The 22,867-nt window shown below is 34.3% G+C and overlaps 1 protein-coding gene across 3 annotated transcripts in view; it reads right to left on the bottom strand.

Annotated features, from left to right (window-relative positions):
• Window positions 1-22,867, bottom strand: part of LOC149785514 (UDP-N-acetylhexosamine pyrophosphorylase-like) — a 49,556-nt gene that overhangs the window by 11,961 nt on the left and 14,728 nt on the right. For all 3 annotated transcript variants that reach the window (XM_089979317.1, XM_089979315.1, XM_089979316.1), the window contains 5 exons: window positions 18,444-18,619; window positions 11,297-11,469; window positions 9,738-9,928; window positions 6,494-6,637; window positions 3,662-3,847 (listed from right to left, as the gene is read on the bottom strand). In XM_089979317.1, coding sequence (XP_089835443.1) covers window positions 3,662-3,847; window positions 6,494-6,637; window positions 9,738-9,928; window positions 11,297-11,469; window positions 18,444-18,619 — 870 coding nt within the window. The remainder of the gene's footprint in view (window positions 1-3,661; window positions 3,848-6,493; window positions 6,638-9,737; window positions 9,929-11,296; window positions 11,470-18,443; window positions 18,620-22,867) is intronic.

The following is a 22,867-nucleotide window of genomic DNA, read 5'->3' as shown; positions in this document are numbered from 1 at the left end:
AAGAATCCCAAGACCAAATTTTGATTTTCTTGCCTCTTTCTCCAAGCTATATAACTTTGCTTTGAGTCATAAATTCATGGATTTGTATTGCCCACAATTACTTTGAGTCATAAATTTATGGATTTGTATTGCCCACAATTGCTTTGAGTCATAAATTCATGGATTTGTATTGCCCACAATTGCTCTGAGTCATAAATTTATGGATTTGTATTGCCCACAATTGCTTTGAGTCATAAATTCATGGATTTGTATTGCCCACAATTGCTTTGAGTCATAAATTCATGGATTTGTATTGCCCACAATTGCTTTGAGTCATAAATTTATGGATTTGTATTGCCCACAATTGCTTTGAGTCATAAATTCATGGATTTGTATTGCCCATAACTGCTCAAGATAAAGATGAGAAGTAACTTCACAAGAGTAGTAAAATCCAGATCTGTATACAGTCCTCTCAAGCAAACAACTGGAAGTGGTCTTTATATAGAGATAAATCTGTACTGACTTAAGTATCAGTTGTACAGTATCTATGGAACATAGTCTCTTTGTGCATGAAGATGATATAGCAGGTTGGATTATATTTGGCAGGACAGTATCAGACTTGGTGTGTTTTTAATGTAGATGACATAGCAGGTTGAATTATATTTGGCAGGACAGTATCTATCAAACTTTGTGTTTCCAATGTAGGTGATATAGTAGGCTGAATTATATTTGGCAGGGCAGTATCTATCAAACTTGGTGTGTTTTTAATGTAGATGATATAGCAGGTTTGATTGTATTGGTAACAAACAAAATTTGTTAAGAAATAGATAAGCATTTTTCAGGAGTACCTAAATCTGTATAAAAAAAAGGACACAGAATTCCAGATTACTGTATCTTGAAAATATTCTGTGCCTGCATAGGATAAGAAAGCCTGTGCATGTTGACATTCCTGATGCTGATAACATCACATAGTACTACTAAGCATGCCCTATGCATGCATGATAATAAACTATTCTTATGGTCAATAGAACTAGGTCCATACAAGTATTCTAATGTAGCTTTATAAACTATGGACATGTTTTGGGAAAAATTACATTTTTGTTGGGTACTACATAAATTCATGGAATGAGAAGAAAGTCGTACTGTTTCCAAAGAAGAATCATTAACTACTGTTTCCAAAGAAGAAACATTGTCGTGTCATTAAATTTATGGAATGATGAGGGTCCTATTGTTTCCACAGAAGAATCACTGTTCATTGGGTCCTTAAATTTATGGAATTAGGAGTCCTTACTCTTTTGGGTCCATGAATTCATGAAACAAGCAGAGTCCTATTGTTTCCCCAAAATATTACTGTTTGTTGGATTTTTAACATTTTTTAAAGTGTAACCCCAAGAATATTGGTACTGCACAAATGCTAATGGATTCATAGAATCTGGATGATATTCAATACATTATCTGATATAGGAAGATTCTAATTAGTAATTAGGAAGATCATCTGCCTAATTAATGTAGATTGTCAGACAGCTGATGCAACTAAGACAATCGTTCCCTGGTGTAGGAAAAGTTTGCTTTTATGAATTCCTGGGTATTTGAAATCTCTTTGGATCCCCAAACACATTTACATTAATTATGTTATCATTATAAATGCTTCATTATAGAACGTGATTTCTTTTTTTTACCCCATATTGTTTGACATAGTAAAGAAACCAACTTTCTGTATTTATTGATTGAAAATGTTGAATAAAAATGACAGTATCTAATTTATAAGTAAGATAAAAATTACAACTGCACAGGTGACCCACCAGACTCCTGACAAATCACTTGGCCAACTCAGATATGGAGCAAGCATGTCCAGTAAACACCAAACTGGTTGAGTAGACAGGTCAGTGAGCCCCTAGGATTTCTGTTATGCACCATGCTAGACAGAGTATTTTGGAATTGTTGACTGATGGTCACCACACTAGAGTGTTATGCAACAGCTGACAACTGGTCACAACACTAGAGTGTTATGCAACAGATGATTAATGGTCATCACACTAGATTGTTATGCAACAGCTAATGGTCACCACATTAGACAGTGTTATGCAACAGCTGACTAATGGTCACCACACTAGAGTGCTATGCAACAGCTGACTAATGGTCACCACACTAGTGCTACGCAACAGCTGACTAATAGTAAACATTTTTAACATAATTAAACTGCTTATTCAAGTATTCCATGACTAGATGATTTATTTTGATCCAAATGAGGAAAATATCCAGGATATGACAATATGCATTCCTCATACAAATAATTTCCTCTGATTAGGAAAGGGTCTTGTAAAATACACAAATGACAAACATGTAGACTGCTATTCCATTGATACAGTGATACTTCAACACATACAAACAATTATTATTGAGGTGTTTTGCAATAAGAGCACATGTGTATGCAATACTGATCAGCTTTTTTTTCCAGTTCAAGCTGAATTTCATATTCAAAATTTTTTGATACTATTGCCATTAAAGGAACATCACATGATTATTCTGTTTAATTCAGACCTGTTTGATTTATTAATGTTTTGTAACTATTAAAATAGATAATGGAATTTAATTTCCATAATTTACATTGTGAATTCAATATATCTGAACTAAACAGTACATAACACAAGAAAACCAGTTATATTATTATTCTATTAAACCTGCTTATAAATAACAAGTAAATTAAACAGTTCATAATTAACACAAGAAAACAATGATATAAAATTCTTCTATTAACAATGCCTAAATAACTGAACAGTATATAATTAACACATGAAAACAATGATATAAAATGCCTTTAAATAAGATGTACTGAAAAGTTAACATTGGAAAAGCCAATAATTCAAATTAATTCAAAATAATTAAAAGCCCAAAGCCAATAAATCACTGCTAATACATTTAAAAATACTGAGAAATGCTCTCTTTGCTATATATATCCTATCAGTAGATTATATATATCTGTTGATACATCTGTTTATTACATCTCTCTATCTTTTCATCACATCTCTATACCTCTTTATCTGCCTATCTGTTGATTACATCTATATATGTATGTGTATCTGTGTTGAGTACATCTAAATGTCTCTGTCTGTCAATCTATCTGTTGATTACATCTACATGTATGTATCTATGTTGATTATATCAAAATGTCTATCCCTGTCAATTTATCTGTTGATTACACCTACATGTCTACATCTATGTTGAATACATCTACATGTCTCCATGTCCATCTGTTAATTACATCAATATACCTCTATGTCTGTGCATTATCGATTGATTATTGTTATCTATCTACAGTAAAAACATGTCAAATTAACCTAATGGGGCCAACAGCAGCACTTCATTATATCCCTATTATAATATATACACAATACTACGTCATATTTACAACCTTACTTCATGCTAACCATGCATTTATTGTACCTATGTTCATACCATCCATGTTATAATACCATATGTAGGTGAAACAACTGTACCCAAGTTACCAAATTTCATGTAAGCAATGACAAATGCATTTTGTAACATGAAAGAAATTCTAAACACTAAAGACAATTTGAATAAAGAATTTTTCTAACATACAATTAATATAATAGTAAATATTACACTGGATAGTATATGCTTAATTTTTTTATAACACTGTTTGCTGTACAACAATATTTACCTTGGAATATCTGGGATAGGAGAACCGTCTTTTTGCACAAATTTCCCTCCTGCCCCTAAAATTAGGCGGTGATGATGACTGCACAGAGCACGTCTGCATGTTGTGGGTGTGTCCTTATCAGCACCATCTGCATTCTTCAAGGGAGAAAACTCATCTTCTCTGAGGATTTCCCATACAGCAAAGTTCCTGTTCCATTTACACAAAGGACACAGATACAACCATGCACACAAAAAGGTGTTGGGATGGAGGACAGGGTAATATAGGGTTATCATTATTAAGAAAAAACTACAATAATTATACAGATCAATTTAAGAAGTAAACAAAGGAAAAATGTTAACAGTCAAGTCATGCAGGATAAAAAGATTTACAAAGATAAATTAATAGAAGAATATGTTAGCAAAGGCATGCAAAGAATAACTAAAAAAGGGAAAAATGCAAGCACAAAAGCCAAAATTGCAAAAAATTTAAATGAAATTATTTTGGGTTTAATCATTCAAATAAGCCAAACATGAACGTAAATTATAATAAACAGGAAACATTTGCCACTTGTATCCAGGGAAGGTAAAATATTGTAATCCTAACAGGCCTATGTAGACCTGATATTACCCAAGTCTCTAATAAACCATAACTGTCATCAGTCTGTATCAACTGTTCTATTTGGCTAAAGTACACATGACTGTCTAATTTGCCTTTAGCGCTAAAGACACTCCTGGAGATCAGTGACTTTATCTCTGTAAACCCAGCTCACTGATTAGATAGAAGACTAGCCTATTGTTGACCATTTTTTAGAAATGAGAAGAAATGCCAGGATTTTAGTCATGACCATTTTATTAAATCACTCTTATGGGCAAGATTAAGAGTAAACAAAACCCTGAAAAACAGCAAAAGGTCAAAAGACCATAGAATTAGTTTGCGGGGGGGGGGGGGCAAAAAAAGGCCACACCAAACACACAAAAACACAAGCACACACAAAAAGTAGAAAAATAAAAGCACTGTTAGAAAATGTGTATGAAAAGTGGAAGAAAACATATTTTACTGAATACTGAAAATTATGTTAATTATAAAACAATCCCCCACCATAATCACCCATCTAAATACCATTAGTCTGTTGAATCACAATTATTCTTCATTCCATGGAAGGGCCCCGAGTGGCCGAGTGGTCTAAAGTGCTCACCGTTCCGGATCACTGCCATCTCACCACTGTCTGCATGGGTTTGAGTCCAAGGCTCGGCTAGCGTGGGTACGTGGGAAAGCCTGCCAGTAGCTTCTCGTAGGTTGGTGGTTCTTCCCTGGGTTTTCCAGGGTTCTTCCTCCACCATTTATACTGGCCGCCATGTATGGCCTATATTGTGCTGAAAAATGGCATCAAACCCTACAACAACATCATTCCATGGAGATTTTATTTTTCAAAAAATTTTCACCTAAGGAAGACTAAGGTCAAAACTACCAAAAACCTAAAGAGTCAAATGATACATACCATATATACTCACATATAAGTCAAGTCAAACTGCAAATAACAAAGATCCTGATCTGCCGTAGCATAATGTGTCAGCAAATCAGGGTCTACTTTGTTTGTTCTACTGATTATTACTAACAAACTACACCAATCCAGATCTGCCAGCACATTAAGTAATGGCAGATCTAGGTCAGTATATTTTGCAGTTGGACTTGTCTTACAACAAGCAAGTATATACAATAGGTTCTTTAAAATACTGACTCGTTCTATTGAATAAATTAAATTTCTTATTACCAAAATCAATGTGTTACAAATTATTTAGGGCAAGAACATAAAACTGAACATCCTAATTAGACCACTCTGTCTGGTATATTTGGTGAAAAGAATGAAACCAAATTCTCAAACTCATATTGACTCAGTATCTGCATGAAAATATCATATCTTTTTTTCAGTCCATAGTACGTCAGCACATTGGAAGTCTTGAAAAAGCTCAAACAAAGCTGGTGCTAATCAATGTTACTTACACTCCAATAATTATTTATAGTCTATAGAATCAGTCTATATTATTGTGGTGTACTGAAGGTAAGATTTAAAACTTTGGTTGAGTGCCATTGGTGAATACTGTCATGCAAGGATAGTATTGTTATGCATCAATGAATTTTATTTAATTAATTTTGACCAATAAAAAGGGTGAAATTTCTGCCACATAACAGGGACATAGTAGTGATGATAAATGAAAATAATCAACTACAATTAGGAAAAGTCAAATACCAAAATGTTCGATTATGACTTTCTATAGTCTAATATAATGGTTCAAGTTTTCTTCTTTTTAACTGGTACTACTTTTTTGGATTATATTCACCAGGAAAAGTTATAGCCTCCTGCTAGTATAAATGCAACTGCAAACAATATGGTAGATGACAAATATGCCAGTAAATTATTCTGCTGTACAGCCGATGAAAAATTTTGGATAATATTCCCAACACATTAAAATTGATTTGAACCAAATCAGTATAATCTTTTATCTGTATTATATATCACCTACAATTTGCCTGCTGAAGTAAGCTTTTGCAGAGACTATAAAGTATATTTCCAACACATTAAACTGGTGGAAGAGTAGCTATGATGAACCAATCACAGATGTTTAAATTTCAACTGATTCCCAACACAGTCAGTTAGGCACCTTTAAGTATGCACACAAGTTCACACTGTTGCCAAAATTTGTCAGGAAGCATGCACACTTTTGGCTACAATGTTTATATTTTTAATATGCTTGCACACACTGCTTGGCAGTTGTCTAATTTTCCAAAATGTTGAAAACCTAATTATGATCACATACTGTGCTTTGCTTGAGAATACAAATATAAAATGCTTACGTGGCAAAAGGAAAGACATCAAAGACAAATTTCTCCATCTTAATTCCATTTGGTTTGTGTGGGTTGATCATGTTGCCATCATTGTCTACATAGGGAATCTTCTTTATGGCTACATGGTGTTGCAACTCTTTCTCCTGCTTAGGGCTGAAAGATGTATTAGTAAAGTACCTTATATATTAGTAGAATAGTTAAATGTACAAGACAAGCTTGCTTGACTATATACATAACTTTGATAATTGAAATATCAAGTACTCTGATGACTCACCCAGTTTAAGCATAGAATCATCGATTGCCTACAACCTTTTGGTATTGCACAGCACAGCAACACAAATTGTTTTGTGCCAGTTCAACTGGGGAGTTAAGTACCTTGCTCAAGAACACTCTGGTATGTGCAAATTGCCAGTATATGCATATCTGGTATGTGCATAGTACCAGTAGGTGCATATTGCCAGTATGTGCATATTACTGGTATGTACACATTGCCAGTATGTGCATATTACTGGTATGTACAAATTGCCAGTATGTGCATATTACTGGTTGGTGGAAATTGCTAGTACAGTGTGACCCCACTATAACATGGTAGTTGGGGAGCCATAAAACCCGACTGGGTTATATACCGAACCATGTTATATGCAACCAAATGTACCCCCCCCAAAAAAAAAATTGTGTGGGGGTGGGTGGGGGTAATAAATGTGGACGGTAAAATACGTGCTTCGTCGGCACAGTTACCATCTTAAATTGATGCATATTAAATGAGAAATACACCTGTAGTGAAAACAGAGAAGACATAATAAAATAGTTTACTTTATTTAGAGAACCATGAATTGGTACATATACGTAAATCCTGTTTATATATAAATGTATAATGTATAGCATGACTAGAGTATCAACACCGTGTACTCACCTGCGAACCTCATCATATACATTGAATCCACAATACAAGTGATTCCATCGAAAATATGCACACACAGCTTTAAAATATTCATTAATTTTGTAACATTTCATATTGGTCTGAATTCAGTGGAAAAACATAACACAATCACGTAACGAATGACGAAACACATTTACTTTAAAGTACGTTCCAAGTCGGTAAAAGTTAGTTTGCGTTTTAAGCCGCCGTTGGTAGCATTCCATAACATAAACTTTTTCCATACAAAAAGAAAACTTTCACAGCACAGTTAACGTGTTCCAGTCACGTTGGAAAATGCAAAAATCCATCAGATTCCATCACTTTTATTTAAGTTTGGTACTGACTTCCTTTGAAGAAAAGTTCTTTGCTGTTGTTGAAAGATTGTAGTCGGCTTTCTTTGATGAAGGGTGCATGCGCTATTGAAATCACTGCTAAAGGACAGCTTTGGAGAACCAAATGAATGCCCATTTCTTATTGTAGCGGCAACATCAAATAATTGTATTGCATGATTGAGACTGGTATTTTTTCCATTTGCTGAGTATGTTTTCATAACAGTCGGTGCTTCAAAGGTAATCTGTTTCCTTTGAAATTTCAGCAAACTATTTTATCTGGGTACATTTTTAAAAAGGAACTGGCCGTCGTTTAGACTATTCTAGTTACTGTCCCTCCATGTCTACTGATTAAAACAATAAGTAAGATGTATTTTTTTTCTTTTTTACATTTGTGGTAGCAACATGATGCTGCCTTCCACACATGCATCTGAAAATTAACAACGGATCAACAGACGATAAAGACGCAGGTGTTCTAATGACAGGGATTATTACAGAAAACATGAGTTTTCTGAAGGATTTAATTCTGAGTGAAAAGAAGAGGAATTTTACTTACCATCCACATACAAATGTCAGCCTTTGTAAATATATGAATTACTTGCTAGTGGCCGAAAATCTGACTAAAGATAGACTACAAGACAATGCCTCGTCCGGTTGATCTCCATTACTAGAAATGTCAACAACAAAAAAAGCGGATATTTCAGAACATACAGAACTCATGCTAGATGTCAAGATAAGCGGATTATGATATAACAATGCACTGTTTAGATGGTTTGTCAGTATGGACAAAGAATTTGTTTATGAAACAATAGATAAATTTCAGTGCATTTTATATCCAGTTTACGGCTTCCTTTCATGGGGTCTCGGAATTTCTGCACTCCAAACCAATGGTTGTATAAAAAAATTTAAACAGCCAACAATGTCGCCAATAAATAAAAAAGCCACATGGTATGTTTTGCAGCCAATAAGGAAAAACAGTCCAAGTGTTAGACATTGGCGAAGACCTACGTGATCCCAGAATAAACTTTTTATGCATTTTTTTTTTCTTCCTACTTTAAAGAAGAAAAAAAAAATATTTTTGCGTGTGCGAGAAAAATGCATATAAAATTTCAGCAGCCAAGCCACAATCGTCTTGTATTATTCATATGCGATCTCTTCCCCAAAATGATAAGCAACTTTTTATGGTTTTTTTTGTACTTTTTAAGCCTTTTTTTTTGTGCACAAGAAAAATACAAATATATGAAATTTCGGGAGCCATGCCATGACCGCGTTATATAAGAATTCGTGTTATAATGGAGCACGCTATAGCGGGGTCACACTGTATGTGCATATTATTGGTAGGTGCATATTGCTAGTATGTGTATATTACTGGTATGTACAAACTGCCAGTATGTGCACATTACTGGTATGTACCAATTGCCAGAATGTGCATATTACTGGTATATACAAATTACCAGTATCTGCATATTACTGGTTGTGCATATTGCCAGCATGTGCATATTACTGGTATATGCAGACTGACATACAGTCAAAATGAACGCAATGAACAGCTTGTTTGCATTTTATGTCAATGAACATAAATTATCAGGGATGGGATCAAATCTCAAAGAATTTACTAAAATCTCAAAGAGTTTACTAAAATCTAAAAGAATTTACTAAAATCTCACAGACTATTTTGTCAGTTCTCACAGATGTTTTACTCTGAATCACAGGCGTATAACAGTATATAATATGCAAATATATCAATAACAAACTCCAGTAATTCAAAATATCATATGAACTAAATTCATTCAGTACAAAAAGCCCTTCAAGTCAACAACTGAAATTCATAGAAAAGGTAAATACATCTAAACCAACTGCTTTACCATAAACATCAGTTTATAGATTAAGTTCAAACTACTTTAGATAGCAGATGCAATATAGGATGACCAAGGATACTTAAACTGAAAAATATTGAACAGCCATTTATATATTCAAAAAGAATACATCAGGATAATTTACTCACTCTGATACATGTTGCAAAAACTCCAATGTAAACAAATGGTTACAGATTCCTCCAGTATTAAAAGTTAGCCGCCCATCTTCATTCCTTTTTTCTGCTGTTTTCAAAGTTAACCTACTATACTCAACAACCTGGAATTTGCCATCCACTTTGCATCTTACACACATAGGTTCTGTAGGACTTTTTTCCACAACCTAAAATAGAAAATAATGTTTAAATAACAAAGCAACTGGGGCCCTGGGTGGCCATCTGGATTAAAGTGTTTGCCTTACCAATCACTGCCATCTCACCTCTGTCCATGTGAGTTCGAGTCTCATGCTAATGTCATTAAGTGAGAAAACTTGCCAGTAGCTTCCCATGTGTCAGTGGTATCACGGGGTTTTCCCAGGTTGGGGCCATCCATTTAGTATGCATGCATGGAGGGGGAGGGGGTTAACCCAAATGCATATGCTTGTGTATCGGGTGGGGGTTGTCTACTGATAATGTATGTATGCATAGGAAACGGGGGTGGGTGGGGGTGGGTGAAACCTCAGTAATAATTTGTCTAATCGTAACCTGTTCAACTGGGTTCAGTCAGCGTTTTAGCAGACTTTAGACAAACTTTTAAAGTTACGCAGCTTATTTCTTTGACACAGCCAGACAGTCAACATTGGTGGACCATTTTATTAAACACAATATTATTAATTCTTGATTGTTTCTGCGTGGATTAAATATAGGCTGTTCTATAAAATTTGGAGGGGTGGGGTGCGTCAAGTGTATACACGCAGGTTGGGGGTTAAAAAAGCATGCATGTGTACGGGGATGAGGGGTCAAGCTTTGCCAGATTTCTGCATATGTACTAAATGGATGGCCCTATTCTTCTTTGACCAGTTATACTGGCTGCCATGTATTGCCTATCTTGCGTTGAGAAATAGTCTTAAACCCAAAACAACAATAACAACTACAAAGCCATCATAATGCTATGGACCCAATGTGACCTAACAGGTCAATCTTAGATATAATGAAATAGTAACAACTTTTAGAAATATTTTGCTGTTCCCTATTTCAATATTTCCATCTGCAAAGATAACATTTGTTTTCAGTATAAATTAGACATCATCTGCTGAAAAAAAGCACTTACATTGGTGAACGTTTATGATGGATACTATCAACAGTACACAAATAACTCTGTCCATTCTTAGTATGAATAATTTTCAGCAGAGTAATACAAGAATCTGATGAAAGGTTTGAAAAGAATTTCCATGAATCCCAATACAAAACCATTTCTTCTTTCAAACTGCTGAGTGCTGAAACCATCTCTTATATTCTTGAGCCATACGATTTTCAAATTAGCTGCTGTAGCAGCCATACTGGATGCAATTTAAGACAAACAAGACCCTATTAGAAGACTTTTCATGAAAACACCGTGTCAATATGACCATCCACTCAGGAGAATTTGTGACAAGATTTTTAATATTTACATTTTGACAACCATACTGAATGTCTTCGACACACCATTTTCATTTATGACCAACTTAAGACATAATAAAAAGTCTTCTCATGAAAACATCCAGGACGTCTACCTTATCTCCGCAAGAAGCCCCCTTGTTCATACAGAAGCCAATGAAGACTGGATCTGCCACTCTTACAAGGATATTGTCCACACAGTAGACATGTATATATTTAATTCCCCTTTTCTCCATGTCTTCAAGGATCTTGTTCTTCCTCAAAGCTCTGTACAGGCCTCCATTGCCATCTGTAATGTTTGGTATAGAATTTTTTTTATCTTGCGACAACTGTGTATCTAGGTTCATAAACACATAGCATATCTTTTGCTACAGGATTAAATGATCATGGTTAGGTATTTATCGATGTGTAAATTTTACCTAATCACTCACAAAGTAAATAAAGTCTGAAGGACTTTATGTTAACCTTGTGAGTGATTAGGTAAAATTTACACATCGATAAATACCCAGCCATGATCATTTAATCCTTATAATTTCAGTTTCGTCCTTTCTTTTGTCAAATCAACAATGCATTCCAATTTAAGTAGTGCATACTTTCCTTTCATTTGCCACTTCACATAACCTGTACAGAATCACACGAATATATTGACTACTGTCACAGTTACGTTTATTCAGAAACTTCATACTTTACATTTTAGGCAATGGCTACCGATGGTTTCAACACATTTAGTTCGTTTACAACATTCTTGTTCAATTTTAGTCAGTCCCATCTGCTACATCAGATGACCATGACCTTACATGATAACAGCTGATACGGAATGAACAAGTGTGCTAGATTAAATTTCCAATCAAACCTTAAATCATAACGGATTATATCAATGAACAATATGGAAATATGAACAAGATGATGCCATCCCTTACTAACATAAAGGTAACAATTAAATAAATTGTATACAGAAATAACATTTTATATCATTCTCAATCAACAGCATTAATACTTGTGAAGACCCGTTTAGTGATCTAATGTCAAATGAAATGTAACTACTGTCACAGTTACGTTTATTCGGCAACTTCATACTTTACATCTTAAGCAATGGCTACCCATGGTGTGAGCACTCTGACACATTTCTTTTCAAATAAAAAAATAACATTTCTTTTTTAATTTTAGTATGTCCTATACAGGAATAACATTTTATATCTTTTTAATCAGCGTTAATAATTAACAAGACACTTTCAGTTATCTAGTCTGAAATTAAATGTGAAGTTGTTAAATGTTGAGTTGCTTGCAAAACCAGCCATATGTTTTGGTTGGTTGCATAGTTGATTGCTGGAAGGGATTAATGACTACACATCCAAAATATTTTAAATTAGCAAAACAATCACCTTTATGGATAATTATATACATTTTTCAATGGTGTTAAGTCACATTGGTGGAGATGGTAGTTTTACCATTTAAAAACTTTATTTAGTCCTTGAATAATGGTCTCATAAATATTGTTTTTATTTTTGTGTAAGTGGTCATATTCACCAAACATGTTTTAACCCTTTACCTCATAGAGCATAGTGACAAAGTGCAGCTCGCTATAAATAGAACACATGTTACCTAGTCGACCGCATACGCATAGCCTGCCTGTGAACTGTTAAGCAATGTAGTGTATGTTACGTTTTACAGCAATTTTAACCATTTTACATTTTGCTACACATCTATTATATGTGGAAAAATTTAAGAGTAAAGTCCGATTGTTATAGCTGTGTAATTATTTTTCACGGAAGAATATTTTATGTGCTTTAATATCGAGAGAGAACTAATTCACCGTCATGTCAGTGAGGCTGCGTGACCAACTGTAGCTGCCATTTCCGATACTCGAAATTTACAAGGTTTTCGTGTGCGTCTACATTACTAAGTCATCTGAATTTGATAATTTATAAAAACTAATTGCTGCCTACATCAATATCAGAGACTTTACCTAATTTATTGAATCTTTCGTGGTTGTTATACTAATCATGAAAACTTTGTACGTACTGAATGAAATCCGTGGCTGCCATTTTGGAGAGTGGAGATTATGACCCAGTTACTTTAAATAGCAGATATCGACCAGTGCATGAATAGCGACCACGTGATCTGATGTAATTGACATTCGCAGAAACGAATGTAGTATCTAATAGGGGGGTTTTCCCCGAAGGTGGCGCTATGAAAACTAGCTCAAAATGGCTGATGTTTACAGCAGGCATCAAAAGGCGCTTCCATGCGAATCTTGTAGAGGCGTCAAAAGGAGCTTCCATGCAAATGGAGTAGAGGCGTCAAAAGACGCTTGCATGAGGTAAAAGGTTAAATAAGCAAACAAAATTAAAATAAAAAAATAAGAAATTTACCACTGAAAATGCCAATACCCCATTTTGTGTTTCATTTAGTGGCCTCTGAGTATTGATTTATTTCAATAGCTTTTAAGTCCTCAGATAATTTCACGAATGTTGGTTTATATCCCTCAGCGGCCTCAAAATTGACTGCCCAGTTCCCACATTATTACTGCTGTTGTTGTGTATGGCTAGGGTTGCTGAGGTCATGGAAAGCTGTGTAAGGGAATTTATCAGTCTCTGTTGTTCTGTTTCATACTCACAACACATCACTGATAATGCTGTATAAACATTTTCACAACACATCAGTGATCATGCAGTATTAACATTCTTACAAAGCATCAGTGATCATGCAGTATTAACATTTTCACAACACATCAGTGATCATGCAGTATTAACATTCTCACAAAGCATCAGTGATCATGCTGTATTAACATTCTCACAATGCATCAGTGATCATTTTGTATTAACATTCTCACAAAGTATCAGTGATGATGCAGTATTAACATTCTCACAATGCATCAGTGATCATGCCGTATTAACATTCTCACAATGTATCAGTGATCATGCAGTATTAACATTCTCACAATGTATCAGTGATCATGCAGTATTAACATTCTCACAAAGCATCAGTGATCATGCCGTATTAACATTCTCACAATGCATCAGTGATCATTTTGTATTAACATTCTCACAATGTATCAGTGATCATGCAGTATTAACATTCTCAAACAGCATCAGTGATCATGCAGTATTAACATTCCCACAATGCATCAGTGATCATGCTATATTTATAGGTTACTGCATTTGTATGGGAAAATATGAACGAGTTGTTTTTTTATGGAATACTGCACGACCTTGGGAGTGCAGTATATCCTTCCGACAAAAAGAGTTCATATTTTCCCATACAAATGCAGTAACCTTTTTATTATATGCTCATTTTTTTTATTCTACCTAAGGCTTAATTATATAAACAAAATACACTACAAGAAACAACGTAAATGAATGGATGCTGTATTCCAAAATAAATACACAAGCACATATTTATCATTACACAACAACAACATTATTACTGTGCACATAACTCCGCCCAGATAAATTTGAACTTAGTCGCGCGCTCGACATAACTTTCGAAAGAAAATGGCGTGTCTAGTTAAAATTGAAATTTGGAGTCATATTGTGAATGAATGTGCATTGCAACAACTTTTCCATTTGATCTGGAATGAATAGATTTTGGTATTTTTCTTGATTCTAGAAATTTCGTGATTATGGACTGGGTTTGTATGTGACAATTCCACATGAAATACATGGAATTGAAGAAGCTAGGGAGAAGCGTGCTGACATCTGCAAATGTATTTCTGTTTCTGTCATTGAATGTTTGAAATCATAATGTGGGAAAAATATGAAGTCTTTCAATTGCATTTATCAAAAAGACGCTATGGAATTTAATGCTTATTTGATTTTGAGTGCAGTAAGGAAGATGTAATTGCACTTATCACTGAAATTACAGTACAATTTCGAAATGTGTAATCCATATTGAGAACCTATGACATGGCTCATGTAATGCAGATTTGCAGAACTAAGAAAGTACATTTTGAGGAAATTCAGGATGTAAAACTGTAAGTATATTTTTTGCCATTCTTATCACCAGCTAAAGAAGACAGTATATGACTTGTCACTTGTATGTTATTTGTAAGGACCTTATCTTGCATCTATTATACACTGCAGCTAGCCTAAATCTGAAACATTGTATCAACGTGGAATGTGCCACAGCAGCTGGCATGTGGCAGTCCACAAAACATCTGCTTTAGTTCATATAGAAACAAATTTAAACAACCTCAACGTAAAGCACCTCTTACGCGAGTGTACATGATTTGTTTACAAATCAAAAGTGCTGGCATCTGCGTCCATTGTTTGTTTACAATAGAAAGTAGTTCCTTTATGCATGTGAATGCTATATGTGTATTGGCGCACAGGTTCAATATCGGGTAATACTGCACGATTCTGACAATATAAACTTAACGGGGAAAAAAATGAGCATATAATAATAACATTCTCACAATGCATTAGTGATCATGCAGTATTAACATTCTCACAAAGCATCAGTGATTATGCTGTATTAACATTCTCACAAAGCATCAGTGATCATGCTGTATTAACATTCTCACAATGCATCAATGATAATGCTGTATTAACATTCTCACAATGCATCAGTGATAATGGATTAGTACCATTCTCACCATGCATCAGTGATCATGCTGTATTAACATTCTCACAATGCATCAGTGATAATGCTGTATTAACATTCTCACAATGCATCAGTGATAATGCAGTATTAACATTCTCACAATGCATCAGTGATAAAAAAAAAAAAGAGTTCATATTTTCCCATACAAATGCAGTAACCTTTTTATTATTTGCTCATTTTTTTTATTCTACCTAAGGCTTAATTATATAAACAAAATACACTACAAGAAACAACGTAAATGAATGAATGCTGTATTCCAAACTAAATACACAAGCGCAGATTTGTCATTACACAATGACATCATTATTACTGCGCACATAACTCCGCCCAGATAAATCTGAACTTAGTTGCGCGCTCAACATAACTTTATAAAGAAAATGGCGTGTCTAGTTAAAATTGAAATTTGCAGTCATATTGTGAATGAATGCGCAATTGCAACAACTTTTCCATATGATCTGGAATGAATATATTTTGGTATTTTGTTTCGATTCGATGAAAGTTTGTGATTTTGGACTGGATTCAGCTGTGCAAATTATACATGAAATATATTGGATTGAAGTGGTGTGGGAGAAGCGTGTTTACATCTGCAAATGTGTCTCTGTTTCTGTCATTGAATGTTTGAAATCATAATGTGGGAAAAATATGAAGTCTTTCAAATGCAATTATCAAAAAGACGCTATGGAATTTAATGTGTATTTCATTTTGAGTTCAGTAAGGAGGATGCAATTGCACTTATCATCGTAATTACAGCAGAATTTCGAAATGTGTAATCCAGATTGAAAACCTATGACATGGCTCATGTAATTCGAATTTGCAGAATTAAGAAAATACATTTTGAGGAAATTCAGGATGTAAAATTAAGTATATTTTATTTAGCCATTCTTATCACCAGCTTAAGAAGAGAGTATATGATTTGTCACTTGTATGTTATTTGTAAGGACCTAATCTTCCATCTGTTATATAATGTAGGTAGCCTAAATCCGTAACATTGTATCAACGTGGAATGTGCCAAAACAGCTGGGTTTTTTTGCAGTCCACGAAACATGTTTAAGTTCATTCAGAAACAAATTTAAACAACTACAATGTAAAGAGCCTCTTACACGAGTGTACATGATTTGTGTACAAATCAAAAGTGCTGGTGTCTGCGTCCATCGTTTGTTTACAATAGAAAGTAGTTTCTTTATGCATGTGAATGGTATATGTGTATTGTCGCGCGAGTTCAGTATCGGGTAATATTGAACGATTCTGACAATGTAAAATTAACGGGGAAAAAAATGAGCATATAATAATAACATTTTCACAGCGCATCAGTGATCATGCTGTATTAACATTCTCACAATGCATCAGTGATAGTGGATTAGTACCAGTCTCACCATGCACCAAGGTGATCAATGACATGCAGTATTTAAATTCACACTTATGCATCAGTGTGACAATTCATTATTAACATTCTCACTACGTATCAATATGGTTCAATAAAACCTGTCATAAATTACCTCTGTTATGAGAGACTTCTCATCCTGAGAGGCCGGATTCTTTATGCACAAATTTGTTGATTATATAGTTTTACGACCTGTCATGAGAGACAACCTGTCTTGGGAAACCATGAATTTTTCGCAGAAGGCATACTATTTACACATGGGTTATACTATATTGGGCTTGATTTCTGGTTCCATAATGTGCAAAGGTAATTACTGATCACCAAATCAAAGTAGGTGGGTTTTCTTTCTCTTTCCACCTAAAAAAAATTATGTTAAACAGACATTAGAAATACAGATTATGTAGTACACAGTACCCTCTCATTACAATGCTGCATATTGGAGCCATACAATCTAATGCCACAGAGTCAGACCACCTGATAATGCTCAGGTACATAATACATATAATTTCACTACCTTCCAATCAAATCCATGATAATTACCCAGCTTATAACAGGAACCGTGTTATAATTAAGGGGGCCTATAGTGAGGGAATGCTGAATAAAGCTGTACAAGTGATGTAGATTTTCTCTACCCCTCACATCCTGGTACATACTTTAACATGTCTCTCTATAACTACTCTAAGGAATACACTTACTGGACAGGATAGAATAGACCTTGATCTGTATCATGAGTATAATGGATAAAATAGATCCTGATCTGTTTTTATCATGAGTACAATAGACAGAATAGATCTGCATAATGAGATGAATGAATAAAATAGACCCTGAGCTGTTAGCCTATTATGTGATTTTTTGTACAGTTTGGTTCAAGTTGTATACAAGCAAGTCAATAAGTGTTTGCTATTATCCATTATTTTCACATCGATGACCTTACGTTAAGTAGAAAAATTTAATAAATTAGTCTGCAACTATTTGTTATTTTCACTGACATCCATGTATCAATATTGTTTACATACACAGAAGTGAACTTCTATATAAACCCTTAGTTCTTTATGATTTCATTCATACCTATATCTACAAATATTTGGAAAGCATAAATGAGGGGTTACAAACTGCATTTGTCTTTTGATGTGATGTGGGGGATGGAACTTTAAATAACTGATATGACAAAAGAATACATTTCAGTCTGACAACCTCAACATATCAGCTTCACCATGTAAAACTTGTTCTTTCCTTCAACACAGAACAAAATTTGTGTGCAGTTTTGTGCATGTACCTACCTGGTGCAAGTGCTAATTTATGGGGCTTCTCTAGGATGATTTTCCCATCAAAATCTAAACAAGGTAAGAGTCCTTGTTCAAATACCACTATATTCTCTTTTTCCAAACCAAAGTAATCATTTTTTTGGAAGAAATTCAAAGTTTTATCTTTGGTGTGTTCACTGGTCATCACATACCTGAAATAGCAAATAGATGGAATTTCTTCTTAAAAGAACACTTTCTAATTTGATATGAATTTTCTTCTCCACGTGTATCTGAATCAGATATAAATACACAGTAAAAGTTACCTCTTTCGAAAGTCCCATACATTTCTGTAGTATCCATTAAGTGATATTTTTTAAAATTCATGCAGAAGAAATGAGACGTTTTGTATGATCCAATCATACCAAAAATAAACAAGAGTCCCTTGTAGGGACTGATGTTCTAATGTCTGAAAAAGAATTTCCATGAATCAAAGATAAGACTGAATCATCTTTTTATCTCCTGAGTACCAAACCATCTCTAACATTCTTTAACAACTCCAACATACCAAATTTGGCAACAAATATATTTTCTTACATACCTGAGTTAACACATTCACAAAACACCTGTAAGTATAGGACACAATTTTTTGCCATGCCTTTGACCTTCAACCCTGATATCATCAACTAGATATCAAAAGAAAGTCTTGTAGTGAAAACTCCATGTCACACAGGAAGAGCAGTAATAACGAGATTTTAAAGAAGGTACACCATATTGGACATCAAAATGATACCATTCTAAATTAAGACCAACTAGATATTGTAAGAAGTATTGTAGTGAAAAGCCCATGTTGATTTTTATATATGACATTCCATTAAGGATGAATAACTAAGATAATAAGATTTTCAAGATGGTTGCCATGGCAGCTATACTGGATGTAACATCAAAATCATTTTCATTTAGCATCAACTAGTCACCGTAAGAAGTCTTTTGATGAAAACCCCATTTAGATATCAGCATCCATTTAGGAGAAGTAGCAATTATAAGAATTTTAAGATTATGATGGCCATACAGAATATAAGACTGACACCAATTTCACTTAGGATCAACTAGACATAATAAGAAGTCTTCTGATTAAAATCCCCTTTGTTGATATGACTTTCTGTTCAGAAAAACTAGTGTCAAGATTTTCAAGATGGCTGACACAGTGGCCATATTGGAGGTCAGTTGGTATCTGTTCAATTTAATACCAATTAGACACCATGAGAAGTCTTTTCTGGTGAAATCCCCTTGACAATATAACTTTCTGTTCAAGAGTAGTAGCGATATCAAGATTTTCATGATACCTGCCATATTAGATGTATATCTACACAGTTTTCGTTTAGAACCAACTAAATATTAAAAAAAGTCTTTTAATCAAAAACCCCTGCCGATATGACCATCTGTTCGTGCGGAGAAGAGATACTGGAAGTCTGGGTGGTTCCATTTTCATATAGGACTAACTAGACCTTGGGATTAATGTGTGTGGAAAATTTCATGACAATCCACCAAGTAGTTTTAGGAGGAGGAGTGATAACAAACTTGAACTAACAAACTGATGACAGATGAAAGAACAATGGACAACAGGCCATATGATAGTCTTCTTGTTTATGACTAGTAAAGCTAATATTCAGCCTTTAGCACAATTTATATTTTTCTGTAAACTTCAGATACATCCTAATTAAGTATTGACAACCTTTAACTATGAAGGAGCTGAATAACATAATTTCTAATAATGTTTTTCTAAATATAAATTTCCAGGTTTTTTTCCAGGATGAAATTAATTTTTTCAAGGTTAATATATGACCATAACTGAATGAACATTTTGGATTATAAAACGTGCATTTTCCAAATCTGAAGATGTTTCTCTTTCAAGACTCTCGAAAACATATATGTCAGAAAAGATAATCATGTACAAAACCACAAAATAAGTCACATGAAACAAATCTGACTATATTCCTATAAACTGGCATTTAAAGCCTTTTCAATGTGCAGAATACAAATCCTAACTTTACTTTGCTGATCTGCATTATGTTGCTACGTGGAAACAACATAATGAGCATGAATTATGTTGTTTCCTTTCAAACCTTTAATTCTAAAGAATTCTGGAGCAATATATGTGCTTGTTATACATAGTAAACATTACCTTTCACAGTATGAAAAAAAACCCCAATAAATGCAAAGTACATGTACATGTATTAGAATCTTATCTTGTAACAAAAAAAGTTTAACCCTGAATTTATGTGTGCCAATAAAATCTCAAACAAGATTTTTCAACCAACCTAAACTCCTTCAGATGATTTGGTTAAAAATTCCATCATTTAAAGACATTTACAAAAGGGTTGATTTAAATTTTGACAAACACCTTCAAAATTATATATTATTTTATAAACAAGGACTGAATTTTCTGTAAAATCAACTTGTCTTCTTGTAGTTCAATAAACCAGTCCCAAAACCTGCACTGATACATGGGCTCTTATCGTTTCTTAATATATAATAAAAGGGCTGACAATTTCCCATTTCTCCTGCATTTTATTTAAGATCTGAAACCAGTGCTTCAAGCTATATGTGACTGTGTAATAGTTCAGCTCAGAGATTCAACATTTTTCTAATCTGGGTTTCCTCTGAATATTCCAACCCCATTTTTTCACATTTGCTCATTTAGGATGGAGTGTGGGTTCAGAGGAATTACGTATAAAAAATTTGGAATTTGCTGCCACAGTAAGATAGCTTACCAGTGGGTCTAGCAAATTTAAACTATGTTATATCGACTTATACCTGCATGAAATCGATAGAAAAATGATTTATTTTCTCAAAAATGGCAAGTATTATATTTGTTATGTCTTAAAACTGCTGACAGACTAGATGAAACTCGGCATAGATGAAACCTGACCAGTACTCGCCATTTGAGTTAATAGTCACATGACCTCACAACTCTCAAACAACGACTTCGGAAGTCCAATAGTCACATGATATCAACAACAAACTTCTTTTTAATGTCGTTGTACAAAATTTCAATTATATTATATGAAAGTCTGATACCTTTTGTAAAAACCAGAAAGAACATATAATTCTCAACATATTTATTTCGAGAACAACTACAAGAAACCTGACCAGTCTGTTGTTGTTGTTGTTGTTGTTGTAGGGTTTAACGCCATTTTTCAGCACATGATAGGCTATACATGGCGGCCAGTATTAATGGTGGAGGAAGAACCCGGGAAAACCTTGGAAAGAACCACCAACCCACGAGAAGCTACTGGCAAGCTTTCTCACACACCCACATTGGCTGAATCCGAGACTCGAACCCACGCAGACAGAGGTGAGATGGCAGTGATCTGTAACGGAGAGTGCTTTAGACCACTCGGGGCCCCTCTGACCAGTCTGAGTCATCAAGTTGTTTAATCTGGTTCCATGCTTCGTATGCTCCCTGCATGAGAGAGCACATGTCAACGTGGTAGTCACGTGATACAGCAAAACACTGGAAGTAGGTCTCGGAATAAATAATTGAGAATTTTGTGCTCTTTTCGTTTTTGTATTTTTATTACAACCAGTATACGACTTTCATTTAATATCTTTTTCTACAATATATAAAAATGATGCTTGTGAGATTCTGTGTGCTCATGTGACTAGCAACCAAAATCACTCGTACCTGCTCAAATTTCATCAACATGTTAGTTTTATCATCTTTCAGCAGATTAAAGACATAACTATTTTAATACTCGCAATTTCTGAGAAAATAAATAATTTTCATATCGATTTTATGCAGGTATAACTCGAATTAACAACGTTTAAGTTTGCTAGCCCATCCGCTAAGCGGCAATGCTTTAACGCCACCGTGTTATCCTCTTGTGATGCTATACTGGTTTTCATACCTTCCATATAAAACAAGATACGGATATATGGATATTGAACTGATTGTGAAACAAAAAGTCTACTAGACGAATCTAATCCACTGAGCGTTTGATTGTCTCAACAAATATATTTATGGCAAGCACCCAAATGATCCATACTGCAACCTCCTAATATTCTGGTTAGAACTCGATAAATTTAACTCATGATCAGTTCAGTTACGACTCAATTAAAGTAATTGTTTCAGATGTCAAGTTGTGGAGGAAAATTTCCTGGGTTTTTCCAGACTTTTGTCAATATTTGCAAAATTCAAGGACTTTTCACTGTCTGGAAAAAATTATCATTTCTCCCAACTTTTTCATGACTTCCTGGTAGCGAGGGAACCCTGAATGTAGCATTATTCATATTTTGAGCTAACAAACTGTGGTATTATAATCATTTATAACAAATCTTATAACATATGACCAAATGACAAAAACAAACACACTTATACCATATATACTTGCTTATAAGTCGAGTCCAACTGCACAATGCACAAACCCAGATCTGCCATCTCATAATGCACTGGCAGATCT

This window comes from Sinohyriopsis cumingii, chromosome 13 (genome assembly GCF_028554795.1).
Source record: "Sinohyriopsis cumingii isolate HCF-2022 chromosome 13, ASM2855479v2, whole genome shotgun sequence".
Classification (NCBI taxonomy): domain Eukaryota; kingdom Metazoa; phylum Mollusca; class Bivalvia; order Unionida; family Unionidae; genus Sinohyriopsis; species Sinohyriopsis cumingii.
The sequence above is the reverse complement of the archived record's forward strand: the minus strand, read 5'-3'. Positions and strand labels throughout refer to the sequence as shown.